General features: G+C 40.8%; 1 protein-coding gene across 5 annotated transcripts in view; it reads left to right on the top strand.

Moving 5' to 3' along the window:
- The window catches only part of LOC126481657 (signal transducer and activator of transcription 5B), a 146209-nt gene that overhangs the window by 75057 nt on the left and 53533 nt on the right, over positions 1-17619 (top strand). For all 5 annotated transcript variants that reach the window (XM_050105578.1, XM_050105576.1, XM_050105577.1 and 2 more), the window contains one exon: positions 17188-17312. In XM_050105578.1, the coding sequence (XP_049961535.1) occupies positions 17188-17312 (125 nt within the window). The remainder of the gene's footprint in view (positions 1-17187; positions 17313-17619) is intronic.

Genomic DNA, 17619 nt, shown 5'->3' with positions numbered 1-17619 from the left:
AATAATATACAGAAGAATGGAAAAGAAAATTGAGAATGCGCTAGGTGACGATCAGTTTGGCTTCAGGAAAAGTAAAGGGACGAGAGAGGCAATTCTGACGTTACGGCTAATAATGGAAGCAAGGATAAAGAAAAATCGGGACACTTTCATAGGATTTGTCGACCTGGAAAAAGCGTTCGACAATATAAAATGGTGCAAGCTGTTCGAGATTCTGAAAAAAGTAGGGGTAAGCTATAGAGAGAGACGGGTCATGTACAATATGTACAACAACCAAGAGGGAATAATAAGAGTGGACGATCAAGAACGAAGTGCTCGTATTAAGAAGGGTGTAAGACAAGGCTGTAGCCTTTCGCCCCTACTCTTCAATCTGTACATCGAGGAAGCAATGATGAAAATAAAAGAAAGGTTCAGGAGTGGAATTAAAATACAAGGTGAAAGGATATCAATGATAAGATTCGCTGATGACATTACTATCCTGAGTGAAAGTGAAGAAGAATTAAATGATCTGCTGAACGGAATGAACAGTCTAATGAGTACACAGTATGGTTTGAGAGTAAATCGGAGAGACGAAGGTAATGAGAAGTAGTAGAAATGAGAACAGCGAGAAACTTAACATCAGGATTGATGGTCACGAAGTCAATCAAGTTAAGGAATTCTGCTACCTAGGCAGTAAAATAACCAATGACGGACGGAGCAAGGAGGACATCAAAAGCAGACTCGCTATGGCAAAAAAGGCATTTCTGGCCAAGAGAAGTCTACTAATATCAAATACCGGCCTTAATTTGAGGAAGAAATTTCTGAGGATGTAAGTCTGGAGGACAGCATTGTATGGTATAGTTGAATTCTTTTATCTTGGTGGCTCGCGCATGCCCGCCCAGACGCGGGAGAGTGCTGCGTTGCCAGTTGCACACGACGCACGCGCCAATAGAAGCAGCGCCATAGTATAGCTAGTTTGCAAGCTTACGTTTAGGGGGGAGCGCGCAGTTCATGAAGTAAAGCCACCACGGCCGCATTAACCCTTTCGCTGTTACAAAGACGTGCTCCCTGCATTCCGCGCCGTGCGCGATTTTGTCACTGCACTGCTCGCCTGTGCAGACACACGGTGTTCCCACTGCTTTGACACACTTATCATTCGATTCCACAAATACTATTTGGCCCAAAAATTAGATTTTTACATGTCTTCTTGACTGATACCTTCCCCCCATAAATGATTTCATTTTGTTTCGATGTTCAACGCAGTTATTGTGCAGCATTAAATGTAGTAAACCATTGCACGGAATTTTGAAGAGTTTGCAGAGGTAGAAGTCCATAGCGTATATTTCCGTATGGTCGATTTTAGTTGCCACAATGTTGAGAATGAAATGTGGACAAGATACCTAAATTTCATATAAAATTTACTGTATAACAATATCTCATTTAAGTACCACATAGGTGTCGTACGTAATATTGATAAATATTCCGTCTTTTGCGACTGTAACAAAAGTTTTATTTACACTGAGCACGTTTGGCTTTATTTTAAAGCACTTCAATGAATCCAAAGGAATAGACAAAATACATTACAAAAACATTAGGACTTGAATATACCGTCTATCAGTGAAGTGCTCTGAGCTATGTCAAATATAATTTTTGTGTGTGGCACACACAAACATAATTTATGTGCTAAAACACTGATCTGCCAACACAAACATTGAATATTGTGTTACCGCAGCACAAAACTACGAAAGGTGACTTGGCAATGGAGGAGACAAAATACTGTCCACTGAAGATGCTTCAAAAGAGAGAAACGCGTCTGGTCTAAATAAGTCGCTTATTACAGTTGCAGAAGAGGAATATATTTCAGTACCATAGGTGAAACTGCGACTGTGGAACAAAAACAAGAAAGAGAACATGAGTACCATTGTGTATGTGCCATACCTTTCATTGATTGAAGTGCTTTAAAATAAAGCCAAACGTGTCCGGTGTAAATAAAACTTTTATTACAGTTGCGAAAGACGGAATATTTCTCAATATTACATACGACACCTATGTGGTTCAAATGGCTCTGAGCACTATGGGACTAAACTGCTGTGGTCATCAGTCCCCTAGAACTTAGAACTACCTAAACCTGACTAACCTAAGGACATCACACACATCCATGCCCGATGCAGGATTCGAACCTGCGACCGCAGCGGTCGCGCGGTTCCAGACTGTAGCGACCTATGTGGTACTTATATTATACGAGATATTGTTATACAGTAAATTTTATATGAAATTTAGGTATCTTGTCCACATTTCATTCTCATGATTGTGGCAACTGAAATCGACCATACGGAAAGTATACGCTATGGACTTCTACCTCTGCAAACTCTTCAAAATTTCGTGCAGTGGTTTACTACATTTAATGCTGCACAATAACTGCGTTGAACATCGAAACAAAATTAAGTCATTTATGGGGGGAAGGTATCAGTCAAGAAGATGTGTAAAAATCAAATTTTTGGGCCAAATAGTTTTTGTGAAATCACATGATAAGTGTGTCAAAGCAGTGGGAACAGCATGTGTCTGCACAGGCGAGCAGTGCAGTGACGACAAAATTGCGCTCAGCGCGGAATGCGGGGAGCACGTGTCTGCAGCAGCGAAAGAGTTAATGAAGAGACAAAGCACTAGAAATTTCAAAAAATTGCATTCAAACGAATATAATTCATGAAGTAAGGCACTTCGATATTGTTTTTAAATAATTAAAAAAATTAAGTTCCGCACAAGGTTTGAACTCGTAACCTTTCACATAGAAGTCCAACACCTTAACCATTACGCTAACGCAGATCGTCTGACTACAGTACACAGTGAGGAGTCTAACACGTTACGCAAAACACTGACAAACACTTTTGGTATGACTATGAATTACTCACGCTTCGCCGAAGTACAATAGGAAATAAACAATTACCGCTCTTCTTTAGTGCGAAAAAGCGGTTCGTGAGATTGATACAAACACCTTTCCTTCCTATCGCCTGAATTAGGAGTCTTATTGCTTGTTTGGTTTAATTAATTAATAGAATATGAAGCAATTGGTATAAGGAACGCTTTTTCCAAACTTTCTATAAAAGAAAGTCTGCTATCAAGACATTGCTTTTGTTCTATTACTTTATTTATGACTGAACGTTTCTAACACTGAAGACACTCGTCCATGCTATGCACTCCAGTCGAGATCTGGCAATGTTGTTCTCTGTTTATTGGCTGACTGTGTTTTGTGACGTCAGATGCGCAGAATGAACCTAAACTCGGCCGCCAACATAAATGACACGCACTTTAGTGAAACATGGACTGTGGGAAAACCGGAACAGAAGAGAATCGAAGCATTTGAGATGTGGTGCTATAGACGAATGTTGAAAATGAGGTGGACTGATAAGGTAAGGAATGAGGAGGTTCTACGCAGAATCAGAGAGGAAAGGAATATGTGGAAAACACTGATAAGGAGATGGGACAGGATGATAGGACATCTGCTAAGACAAGAGGGAATGACTTCCATGGTACTAGAGGGAGCTGTAGAGGGCAAAAACTGTAGAGGAAGACAGAGATTGGAATACGTCAAGCAAATAATTGAGGACGTAGGTTGCAAGTGCTACTCTGAGATGGAGAGGTTAGCACAGGAAAGGAATTCGTGGCGGGCCACATCAAACCAGTCAGTAGACTGATGACAAAAAAAAAAATTATTAGTCTGTAGCAGAAAAGATGGGGACTCGTTTCTACCTATGGAGACTCAATTTTTTGTTGAACATCATGAGGGTAAGTTTTGGGGAAGTGAAAGCAGTGCAGTCTTGATTCAGAGAGCATCCCCAGCCCAATCCCGGGTGTTACTCGCTTGTGACCGGCTGATATTCCTGTATCTGTCACTCCCCGTAAAAGCCTCAACATGGTCCAGGGGATTATTTTCCATCACAACCTCCTCTTGCAGTCTGACAACGAGCTCCACACCAATATAGAACAGTGGGGTGTTCATTTCATCGGGCGCATTTACAGGGGACTAAAAGACAACAGGGTTGCTACCAGTGCTTTCATCTTGACCCTTGAGGGTGATTCATTGCCTGAAAAGGTCAAGGTGATGGTTTACTGATGTGATGTTAAACCATACATCCCTCCCCCTATGTGATGCTTTAAGTGCTGGAAATTTGGGAACATGTCTTTCCGCTGCACTCCCAATGCCACATGTCAAGACTGCGGATGTCCACTGCATCCAGATACTCCCTGTGCGCCTCCTCCCACTTGTATCGACTGCAGAGAGCAGCACTCCTCCTGCTCGCCAGACTGCACAGTACTCCAAAAGGAGCGAAAAATCATGTAGTACTAGACCCTGGACCAGTTGACTTACCAAGAGGCTAAATGTAAATTTGAATGTTTACACCCGTTCGGTTGACGTCCACATATGCTGCAGCTATATTACCATCGCCATCAAAAATACCAGTCGTACCACATTCTATGCCACAAACAGTGGGCCCTCTGTGCCTCCAGAATACATCCACCTCCATGGTGGTAGGGGGAAAATGTTGCTCCCAAAGTACCTACTTCGGGAGCTACGCCCCCACAAATGCAGGGGACATTGGTCCTCCCCTCCACCCATCTGGAGAAGCAACAGCCTCCTCCGGCTCCTCTGATGTGGAAAGCGTCTCTTGGGACCCTCTCTCCCGAGGTCTGCACTAATGTCACAGCACTCACTCACCAGTGGCTAAAGGAGCCAAAAACCGCTGGACAAAGAGCTTCACGGTCTTCCTTCGTGCCTGAAGCTGCTTAGGAGAAGTCCTCCCAGCAAGTCCCTAAAGAGAAGTGAGAGGGCAAGCAAACAAAGAAGTCTGCTAAGAAAAAGGACCATCTGGTGGCCCCAACACCACCACTCCCTACCAGTTCTACACCTGCGGATGAGGTGGAGGTCTCAGCGTCCCCTGAGGACCTGGATCTCACCGATGCCTCATCAACAATAGGAATGGATACAAATACTCAGTTGGTGGTGGCAGGTGATCCTGAGGTGTAACCTGCCTCCTTGCGTGCTTCATGCCTTCCCATACTCATAACAACGTCATCCTCCAGTGGAATTGCTGTCGTTTTTTCCACCACCTGGCTGAGCTACGCAGCTGTTCAGCTTTACACCTGCTTTGCATTGCCCACCAGGAAACCTGGTTCCCGGCAATGCCGACCCCTGTCCTTCGTTTCTGTAGAGGATATTACAAGAACTATAGCGACTATAATAGAGTGTCAGAGGGAGTTTGTGTCTATGTCCTGAACTCAGTATGCATTGAACCTGTGCCCCTTCAAACCCCTCTTGAAGCTGTGGCTGTCAGAATAAGGACGGCACAGGAAATAACTGTCTGCAATGTATATCTTCCTCCAGATGGTGCATATCCCGGAATGCATTGGCTGCACTGATTCATCAACTCCCTAAACCTTTCCTACTTTTGGCAGATTTTAACACTCGTAACCCCTTGTGGGGTGGTACTGTGTTCGACTTCTGCCTCTTAAATACTGGGGTCCCCACACATTTCAGTCTGGCTCATGGCGTGTACTTGGCCATTGATTTATCCCTCTGCAGCCCAGGACTTCTCCCATCTGTCCACTGGAGAGCCCACGATGACTTGTGTGGTAGTGACCACTTTCCCATCTTCTTGTCACTTCCCCAGTGCCATTCCCCCGGACGTTTACCGAGATGGGCTTTAACCAAGGCAGACTGGGAAGCTTTCACCTCTGTTGTCACCGTTGAATCTCCCCCACATGGTACTATAGATGTGGTAGTTGAGCAGGTCACTAGAATGGTCATTTCTGTGGCAGAAAACACGATCCCTTGTTCTTTAGGGTGCACCCGACGAAAGTCAGTACCTTGGTGGTCGCCAGAAATCACTGAGGCCATTAAAGAGCATCGGCGAGCTCTACAGCAATACAAGCATCACCCTTCCCTAGAGAGCACCTTAGCTTTTAAATGGCTCCGTGCCCGTATTCGGCAGCTAATAGAAAGGTGGAGACAGGAGTGTTGGGAGCGGTACGTCTCGACCATTGGGTGCCATATGTCATCTTCCCAAGTCTGATGAAGATCAGAAGTGTTTGTGGATACCAGACCACGACAGGTGTTACTGGCAATAACATCAATGGCGTGTTATCTACCGATGCAAACACAATTGCCGAGCACTTTGCTGAGCACTGTGTCGAGCCTGCGCGTCCGAGAATTATCACCCAGCATTTCGCATCCTCAAACGATGGATGGAAAGGAAAGCCCTCTCGTTTACTGAACATCACAGTGCTCCATTTACAGAGTGGGAGCTCCTCAGCGTCCTTGCACATTGCCCCGACACAGCTCGTGGTCCAGATTTGATCCACAGTCAGATGGTCAAACATCTCTCGTCCGACTACAAGTGACATCTCCTCATCTTCAACCGGATCTGGTGTGATGGCTTCTTTCCATTGCAATGGCAGGAGAGCACCATCATTCCAGTGCTCAAACCCGGTAAAAACCTGCTTGATGTGGATAGCTATCGGCCTCTCAGCCTCACCAATGTTATTTGTAAGCTGTTAGAATGTATGGTAAGTTGGCGATTGTGTTTGGTCCTCGAGTCACATGGCCTACTGGCTCCAGGCCAGGGCGGTTTCCGCCAGGGTCGCTCTACCATTGATAATCTAGTTTCCCTCAAGTCTGCCATCCGAACAGCCTTTTCCAGATGCCAACACCTGGTTGCTGTCTTTTTTGATTTACGAAAAGCTTACAACACGACCTGGCGACGTCATATCTTTGCCACATTATTTGAGTGGGATCTCTGGGGCCCGTTCCTGATTTTTTATCCAAAATTTCATATCGCTCCATACTTTCCATGTCCAAGTTGGTGCCCCCCATATCCAGGAGAATGAGGTCCTGCAGGGCTCTGTATTCAGTGTATCTCTATTTTTAGTGTCCATTAATGGTCTAGCAGCAGCTGTCAGGCCGTCGGTCTCACCTTCTTTGTATGCAGATGACTTCTGCATTTTGTACTGCTCCACCAGTACTGGTGTTGTTGAGCAGCGCCTACAGGGAGCCATTCACAAGACGCAGTCTTGGGCACTAGCCCATGGCTTCCAGTTTTCAGCCATGATGTCGTGTGTCATGCACTTCTGTTGGTGTCATACCATTCATCCGGAACCAAAATTTTACCTTAATGGCATTCCACTCACTGTAGTGGAGACATGTCGATTCTTAGGACTGGTTTTCGACACCTGATTGACGTGGCTTCCTCATCTTCGTCACCTTAAGCCGAAGTGCTAGCAGTATCTTAATGCCCTCCGCTGCCTGAGCAACACCAACTGGGGTGCAGATGCTCTACGCTGCTGCATCTTTACAGAGCTCTTGTTCAATCTCATCTTGACTGTGGGAGTGTGATTAATTGTTTGGTGGCGCCCTCAGCATTGCATTTACTCGACCCAGTGCACCTCTGTGGCATTCTAGTGGCAACAGGAGCTTTTAGGACAAGTCTGGTGACCAGCGTCCTGGTGGAGGCCGGAGTCCTTCCATTGAAGGTTAGGCGCGCACAACTGCTTGCCAGTTACGTTGCACACATTCGTAGTTCTCCTGAGCATCTGAATTACGGTCTCCTTTTCCCGTCCACAGCAGTTCATCTCGCACGTTGGAGGCCCAGGTCAGGGCTTACGATTGCGGTTCGCGTCTGATCTCTTCTGTTTGAAGTGGTATCCTTGCCTTTACCACCTATACTGGATGTCCATTCATGTACACCACCATGGTGTACACTGAGGCCGAAGCTTCACCTGGCACTAAGGACTCTAGTTAACCCCCATTGCTCTCCGCTGTCACTTCCTATTGATTCTTGACATGTAGGGACCATGAAGTGGTTTACGCTGACGGCTCTATGGGTGATGGTCACGTTAGCTTCGCGTATGTTCATGGATGACATATGGAATAGCACCCCTTGTCATATGGCTGCAGTGTTTTCACTGCAGAGCTGGCGGCCATTTTTTGTGCTCTTGAGCACATCCGCTCATGCTCTGGTGAGTCACTTCTTCTCTGTGCTGACTCCTTGAACAGCTTACAAGCTATCGATCAGTGCTACCCCCACCATCCTTTGGTAACGATCATCCAGCATCTATGCCCTGGAATGGTCCAGTCATTCTGTAGCATTTGTGTGGACCCCAGGCCACGCCGGAATCCCAGGAAATGAACTTGCAGACAGGCTGGCCAAACAGGCTACATGGAAACCACTTCTGGAGATTGGCATCCCTGTAACTGACCTGCAGTCATTATTACTCCACAAGGTCTTTCAGCTTTGGGAGACGGAATGGCGTAATCTCAGTATGCACGACAAACTGCGTGCCCTTAAGAAGACTATGAATGTGTGGAAGACCTCCATGCGGGCCTCTCGCAGGGACTCTGTTGTTTTCTGCTGGCTCCGCATTGGCCATATGTGGCTAACACATGGCTACCTCCTCCGTCGCAAGGATGCACTTCGGTGTCACTGTGGCTCACATATGACTGTCGTCTACATCATGCTGGACTGACCACTGTTAGCCACTCTGCGGCAGACTTTTAACCTTCCCAGCACCTCACCTTCAGTATTGGGTGACAATGCCTCAACAGCAGATTTTGTTTTACGTTTTTTGTGAGAGGGTTTTTTATCATACCACCTGAGGGTGGGCATTTAGCCTTCTCTCTGAGGTCGCCAACCTCGTCTTCTTCCCTACGCGTGTTCACCTAGCCTTGTATTTTTGTGGCGGACATTTTAATGTGTTGCCGAGTAGCTGAGTAGTTGGTTCATCCTCTTTTATTATTGTGATCAGCCAGGCCAGATGATCTGCTCTATGGTTTTAATACCTTCTTCTACTTTTCTCCTTGTGGAGTATGTTTTCCCTGTTTTTTGTTCGTTCCATTCGTTTTCTTTTTAGGTGTGGTGTTGGGTGTTTTTATACCTTGAGCCTTGCTTGCACCGGGAAAAAGGAACTGATGGCCCTGTAGTTTGGTCCCAAACCAATCAACCCTCCAAGAGCTAAAAAACCAAACATGTCAGTTGAAGTTGCCATTAAAATAAAATTCATAGATATTAAACACCAGGTGAACATAGATATTAAACTTAAAAATTGGTCTGTAAAATACGCTGATTTTTATTACAACTAAGTTTTTTTTTTTTTCCGGAGTAGTTTTCAGTAAATCATTGCCTTTCCTTTGGCAATGGATATTTTTGGTTGTGTGTTTATAGACTTCGAATTGATGAGTTTTATAGTTATAAATGTGTTTTGAATAGGGTGTTTGAATGTTTTCTGGAAATTGTCTTGAATGATTAATTATGCCAGTTTACACTCCTAACATGCTTTTTTCACTCGTGAATTTCAGTATGCTTCTATAAAAATGGAAAATCAAATTCAAATATTTGAAAGCCCACTAAAATGCTCCATTCAAGTCCTGTGATGTCACTGGTTAATTCACTGCTCTTGCTGTCATAGAGCTCATTCACAGTGATGTCTTTTTTGAATTTACGTTTCGGAAAAGGGTTACAAATGGTGTATAGTATCGTACCGTACAAACACATCTGTAAAAACTCCTGAAAAGTTGTTTTGAGTGTTCCAGAGAATGAGAAGGTGCATAAAATGTAGTTGCACAGTGCCAGCAGATTGCCACCACATCACCGCACAAGCTCACAAATTTAATTAAGAATGTGTTGCACTATGAAGTTGACATTAGTTTACCTTTGAGATATGTTTTCCCAATTTCCAAGGAAGCATAGCTTCATTCAGTGAAATTAAACTATTAGTGAAAATTGTCAAATCTACCTACATTATTTTGTAGCTTAGTTTTTAGAGCGGTAGACCGTTGAATGGTGTTCAGAGATCCCTGGTTTGAATCCAATCCGAAAGAATATTTTAACTTATTTGTAAAACGACTCAACAGTCCTGTCATGTGAAAACCAAATCACAATTATAAAACTATACCACACCGATCAGAAACATAATGTTATTGTGTTTTCCTTGCTGTTTACATGCGCTTACAATGGCAAATGTTGTTCGCACATTTCATGTTCAAAGAGATATTTTATAGTAAATGTGAACAAACACTTTTTACTTTATTAGAAACAATGTCCTTTTCATCTTCATACTATCCAACTAGGATCGTTATTGTATAAACTTTTGAAGTTTCACCGTCTTGCTTAAAGATGAAGTAAATCTGCCTCGGACACTGATGTTAGTTTGCGCCCACAAACATCACAGCTTTCACGTTTATGGTAATGCATGTTGTACATGCTTTATATATCTCTGTATGGAAATCTAAGCGTCAGACACTTCATTTTTCTGTGGGAGTACGGTTATATCTTCACTATTAGCATTCTTTCCAAAGAAGTGAATTGTTTGTTTGCAAAGTAAATTAATTTTTCCTCTGTTGTCCATTTCTCAGACTAGGATTAATGTGAAGCTATATATAAAATATATCACCATCGAAACAACTATTACAATCAGTTCTTGCAAACGCTATTCTCGTGTTTTGTGTAAAATTTTTAAAAATATATGACCCTTCCAGGAATCGAACGCACAACCTCTTTAGTTTCTATTCATTAAGCCAGCAAGTGCATGTTCGGCACATTGTCTCTGCTAAGTGTCTTCTATAGAGGAAATCAGCACTGAGGTTTGCCAAGAATAATTTTATTGTGCTTTTGGTCATAGCAAGAAACAGTGTAGGTAGTGCAGTGGTGCCAGTTGAGTCTATCAGTAGATCGGGTTTGACTAGGCATGGCCTACACCTCAATAAGTATGGGAGGGGGAGGCTGGCAAAGCTTATAGGTGGCAGTGTGATGGGTAGTGATAGTTAACAATCTAGTTACAATATATGGTCCCATTTACAAATGTTATACAATTCCTTAGTTTTGAGTGAATTTAATGATGTTACAGGGAGCAGGCCAAAGAATGTCTTGTCATTGCACGTATCAGTACTCTAAATGGATGGAGCCAATTGCATCAAATTCCGCTAGGTTTCCACTATCAGCAGTCACAAAATTCCTTTCTGTTGCTACTTAAAAGTTGCACTTGCATTTTCCATCACTAAATAGATAACTGCAGAAAAAGTGTGTAAAAACCCTGTAACTTTGGCTTACACTCCTATAAAACATGTATAGCTATGTCTTTACTTCTAGTCTGTGATGTCACCAGAGAATCAGATAATAACAGAACATTTCCGATCATATGACCAAAATGATTTTTAAGCTTCAGTTACATAAAAATAACACATTTTGCAAGAATATTGACTGTAAATATTATTTAAATGTTGTAATCAATCAGAATAACAACAATCTGGCCCACATTTTTAACACAGGAAAATATCCTGTTTCAGTTAGCAATCGTATCAGCATCAATGCCTCTTGACCTTTTACAATCTTGTCAAGAAGTTCTCTTGCCATTTTCTCATTGGTCTACCCTGTGATCTTACACCATTGGGGTGGTAGTGAAGCATGAATTTTGGAATCCTCTTTGGGCTTATTAGTTGTAGTGTTCTATCCAGTTGTTTTGGTACTTCTGAATATAACTTACCAAGGGTTCCACTTTAAGTTTCTTAAACACATTTTCATTCCTCTTGTGATCCTATTTGGTGTAACCAGCTGTTCATCTCCATAATTTCATTTCACATACTGTTAGTCTTTTTGCATCTTTCACCTGTATTGTCCAGGGTTCACTACCTTCACACAGCACAGGTCTTGTGAAGGTCCTATAAAAATATGTTCTGGTGAGCTTCTGTATTAGGGAAGATTTAAATACATTCTTAACAATTTAAAAACATTCTTAACAACTCCCATTGTTTTTATATACCTTAAATTTGATGTTGCAAAACATATTATTTAATTCACTTTGAGTTTTTGAATAAAAATATCGTCAAATTAAAATTATATTGAAATGTAAATACGTGATACCTTGGCTCTCAAAAATTATAAACAAACTAACTGATACACTATGTTGCAACAACTATTATGAACTAATTGATACCATTAACATTATGAGTGTAAGGTGGGGTTGCTCATTGTCACCATTGATGCTGCATTTGTCTATTGAAGAAATAGTGTAGGTAGTGCAGTGGTGCCAGTTGAGTCTATCAGTAGATCAGGTTTGACTAGGCATGACCTACACCTCAATAAGTATGGGAGGGGGAGGCTGGCAAAGCTTACAGGTGTCAGTGTGATGGGTAGTGGCGGGATCACTCATGGAAAAATTCCTGTAGTAATTGGTGTTAGAGCTGCACCTTTTCAGATTGAAGTCAGCTGATAAGTATACCTGCTTAAAGGAAGTCCCTCTAACTAAGGGCTCACATTCAGATGATGTCATGTTTCCAAGCAGAGAAGAAATTAGCATATTTCATCAAAATATAAGAGGTGTTAGAGATAAAGTTAGTGAACTGCTTATAGTTGTTGACTCTGAAATTATTGGTATATTGGAGCACCACTTAAATAATTTGACAATTCAGAGGCTTCCTTTACCAGGATATAGATTAGCTGGCTATTTTTCAAGGAGTTCTGTGTGGCGTGGGGGAGTAGCCATGTACGTAAAAAACAGTATTCCATTTGAGTCCATAGACATATCATGGCACTGCACTGAACAGATATTTGAATGTTGTGCAGGGGAAGTTGAATTTAGTGAAACTAAACTTCTAATTTTTGTTGTTTGTAGGTCCCCTAACTCTTGACTTCAGAGCATTTCTACTCAAGCTATAGAGGTTTCTTGATTCGCTTTATGGGAAGTACCAGAAATTAGTTATATGTGGTGACTTCAATATAAATTTTGTTTATGATGTTGCAAGAAAAATGGTCTTGGTAGATCTCCTACATTCATATGATCTGATGCAGACTCTGTTTTTTCCAACTAGGATGCAGGGGAACAGTAGCAAAGCCATAGACAATAATTTTTATTCATTCTTCATTTCAATTTGGGCATTCTGTTAGTAAAAAGGTGAATGGCTTTTCAAACCACGATGTACAAATTTTAACACTAAAAGGCTTTTGTACTCAAACAAATGTCACTTATAATTACAAACTATTAGGAAAGTTAATCCAGCAGCAATAGAGAGTTTTTCAAGCCTTATCAAGGAACAAGAGTGGCAGGATTTTTATAGTGCCGATAACATAGATGACAAATATAATGCTTTCCTTAACGCATTTCTCATGCTCTTTGAGTATTTCTTCCCATTAGAACATTCTAAATGGGGTACTAGTAGTAAAAGGCAGCCTGGGTGGCTGACTAGTGGGATAAGGATATTATGTGGAAGAAAAGGGGAATTATATCAAACTGTTAGAAGTAGTCACAATCAAGCTACAGTAGCCCGTTACAAACAGTACCGTAAGGTGCTTAAAAATGTTATTAGGAAGGCAAAGAGTATGTGGTACACAAATAAAATAGCTAATTCATAGAATGAAATTAAACCCATATGGTCAGTTGTGAAGGAAGAGTCTAGTGAGCACAAGGTTGACGATATAAAGTCAGTTCGTAGTAAAAACATTTCTGTTACTGATCAGTTAGTTATATGTACAATACTTAACAATATTTTCTGAACATTGTTGGCGAATTAAATAAAAATTAACTTTCTCCAGGGAATCATGTATGTCTCTTGGCAAATGACTTTCGAGATTGTCTGAAATGCTCCTCTGTGATACAGACAAGGGGGAGATTGAATCAACAATTAAATCACTGAAGGCTCTCATGGATATGATGGAGTTCCTAGCAGAATATTGAAGTATTGTGCTACACATGTTAGCACTGTATTTACCCACATTTGTAATTTTTCCTTTAGGAATGGTCAGTTTCCTGAATGATCAAAGTACTCAGTAGAAAAGCTGCCTTATAAAAAGGGAGAAAGGGATAATCTAGACAGTTTTAGATCTACTTCTATACCATCAGTGTTTGCTAAAGTTATTGAAGAGAATGTGTATGTAAGGATAAGTGATCATTTTATATCACCCGATTTGCTATCAAATGTACAGTTCGCCTTTAGAAGTTGTTTAACATCTGAAAATGCTATATTCTCTTTTGTCTGTGATGTACTGGATGGGTTAAAAAAAAGGTTTCGAATGCTGGGCATATTTTTTGATTTAACTAAGCTGTTTCAATGTGTTGTTCACAAAATATTGCTCCAGAAGTTGGACCATTACAGAATACGAGGATTAGCTCACAATTGATTCACCTCTTATTTTAGCATCAGACAGCAAAAGGTCATTATTCACAGTGTAGTGTTGAGATTGGCTGTGATCTGGGGTCTGAGTGGGGTACAGTCAAATGGGGGGGGGGGGGGCAGGGATCAGTGTTGGGGCCACTCCTGTTCCTTATTTGGATAAATGATACACCCTCTAGTATTACGGGTAACTCTAAAATATTTCTGTTTGCTGATAACACTAGCTTGGTAGTAAAGGAAGTTGTGTGAAAAAACCTGACACTATAATTTCACGGAATGGGCATATGATTAGTGAAACTGAACAGTTTGAATTTCTAGGTGTTCACATAGATAGTAAACTGTAGTGGAAAGCCCACATTCAGGATCTTGTTCAAAGACTTAATGCTGCCATTTTTACTATTTGAACGGTTTCTGAAGTAAGTTATAGTTTGACACCAAAAGTTCTACTTTGCTTATTTTCATTCGTATATGTCGTTTGGTATTATATTTTGGGGTAACTCTTCCCATTCTAAAAGGATATTTTTGGCTCAGAAATGGGCAGTTCGAGCAATAAATGGTGTAAGTTCGTGAACCTCTTGTTGACCCCTGTTCACAAGTCTGGGTATTTTGACATTGGCCTCTCTCTCTCTCTCTCTCTCTCTCTCTCTCTATATATCTCTCTCTCTCTCTCTCTCTCTCTCTATATATATATATATATATATATATACATATATATATATATATATATATATACAAAGATGATGTGACTTACTTTCATTTGGTAAGTCACATCATCTTTGTTTTTAGATAAACCATATATATATATATATATATATATATATATATATATATATATATATATATTGTCTGCTTGTGTCTGTATATGTGTGGATGGATATGTGTGTGTGTGTGTGTGTGTGTGTGTGTGTGTGTGCGAGTGTATACCCATCCTTTTTTCCCCCTAAGGTAAGTCTTTCCGCTCCCGGGATTGGAATGACTCCTTACCCTCTCCCTTAAAACCCACATCCTTTCGTCTTTCCCTCTCCTTCCCTCTTTCCTGATGAGGCAACAGTTTGTTGCGAAAGCTTGAATTTTGTGTGTATGTTTGTGTTTGTTTGTGTGTCTATCGACGTGCCAGCGCTTTCGTTTGGTAAGTCACATCATCTTTATTTTTCCAGAGAATAAGCAGCTTTCACTCAGTTAATGCTCAGCAGAAATCCAACCTGCATTTGGATTGGACTTCTTTAAGTCTTGTGCAGATAGGTGTGCAGTATACTACTGCATCCATTTTCAGTAAGCTACCACAAGAATTCAAAAAATCGTAGCAGTAACCCATGCTCTTTCAAATTGAAACTGAAAAGTTTCCTCATGGGTCACTCCTTCTATTCTGTCGAGGATTTCCTTGAAAAATTAAGCTGATTCGTATTGTATTGTTGATTGCTCTTATGGCTTGACTTTTTTCGGGTTCATAAACATTTTATTTTTATCTGTTATTACTTTTACATTGTAATTTCATGTACTGCCACGTTCGCTATGGAACTTGACGTGTAAATAAATAAATAATAAACAAATAAGTGAAGGACTGTCATTCTGTCATCGAGAGAAATTGGTATGATGTGATTCACTGATGACACAGCAGTAGTGATTGCAGAAATTGAACAGAAATATAAGGCAGAACAGTATGCTAGTTGCCCAAATGTTAAATTTGGCCAAGAGTCTCTTGAAGAGATGATGAATTTTGCTACCTTGGAAGTCAAATACAGGAGGAGGAAGATACAATGAGAAGTAGCTGGTACTACACAACACAAAAGAGCTTTTAAAAAAAGCTCGTAATGTCTAAAAAATAAATAAATATTGAGAACAGGAAAAGATTCTGGAAAGTTAAATTTGAAACACAGCTCTGTGTGGGTGTGCAAAATGTGGACCGTGGGGAAGGTAGAAATAAAACAATTAGGAGCCTTTGAAATGTGTGGAAGATTGTATGAGTTGATTGAATAATGAATTAATAAGTTCTGTAAAGAGAAAAGCAGAGGAAAAAATGCCGAATAGGGACCATGAGAGAGACAGAATGGTTGGACACACATTATGACAAAGTCTTGGCTGAAAACTGTAGTTGGTAGGATCTTGAAAGGAACGAATTGCAGGGGTAGACATAGGTCGGAGTTGGTTGATGATTCCATTAAAAAAGGCTCTAGCAAAAAGGCAGACTGAGTGCATAAAACTAACTCTCTCTCTCTCTCTCTCTCTCTCTCTCTCTCTCTTTGTGTGTGTGTGTGTGTGTGTGTGTGGGGGGGGGGGGGGGGGGCATTTGCAGGAGGAGAGAGAGAGCATTTGAGTGAGGCTGAACTATATTGTTTATGTGCCTGTCTACCATTCAACGTCTCAACCATATGGCGGGTTAACATTTTACCTTCTGTTATGAAGTGGGCTGTGAATGAGTAAATCATGTTGATTTGATTTGAACATTCTCCTTTATCACTGGTTCAGTTTAATCACAGAATGTGAGAACTATTAAGATTTTTTGATGAAATAGAACACTTCACTTCAAACGCTTACTTTGTTCACTCTCTTAACAGACAAGCTGAAGTCTTGTGAATGGAGCAAGCGTTGTTCAAATCCCTATCTGACTATACAAATTTAAGTTCTCTAAGTGTCTCCCTTGAATATGTCATTACCGATTTCTGTGTGTTTGACTGTCTTGATGTCAAAAGGACAATAAACACTAACCATCCTTTCTCTCCTTTTTTCTTTGCTAGACATATAATACAGTCAACATCTAATCTTTCATGAGACATTGATAATTACACTTCCATTGTATATGTTATGGACCTATTTGACAGATTCTTTGCACCCCTTCTCAGTATTTTAATTGTGTCTGCTATGTGTTAGATCATACTGATATATTTAACGGATTTTCCAGTTTTACACACAAAGTCAGTTGAACATTGACCACAGAGCTAAAATGTAAAAATGTGTTTTCATTGTTGCTACAATTATGGTGGCATTTAACATTTACTTGCGTTCTCAGAACATGTGTGCTATGTGTTACCTGATGTGTTTTTGTTTCTTTTTTATTGTAGAACTATATTAGGTTTTATTCGGAAAAGACAAGCAGAAGAAATGCTTGCTGGACGTCCCAGTGGCACCTTCCTTTTACGCTTCTCAGACTCGGAACTTGGGGGTGTAACAATTGCTTGGGTTGCAGGTAATAATCTATTTTCATAAACAGTTTCCATTTTGGCATTAACTCAAAGATTAAAAACATGTGTACAAAGTCAGATTAAAAAAGAAATTCATGAGAAACCTGAATGCTGAGATAATGGCTTTTGATTATTTTTAGTTAATGTTTGTTCTCATTTCTTTATTGTGACAGTTATTTTGATTTCATTGTATGTATTATTTGCAAAGTGATTTCAGAAATAACTTGAATGAGGTGTGCTTCAGGCAAGTGTAATAAAACCATTAGTGTTCATGCTATATGTAATGACATAGTAGATAATGTTAGTTGCAGT

This window comes from Schistocerca serialis, chromosome 5 (genome assembly GCF_023864345.2).
Source record: "Schistocerca serialis cubense isolate TAMUIC-IGC-003099 chromosome 5, iqSchSeri2.2, whole genome shotgun sequence".
In the NCBI taxonomy this organism is placed as follows: domain Eukaryota; kingdom Metazoa; phylum Arthropoda; class Insecta; order Orthoptera; family Acrididae; genus Schistocerca; species Schistocerca serialis.
The sequence above is the reverse complement of the archived record's forward strand: the minus strand, read 5'-3'. Positions and strand labels throughout refer to the sequence as shown.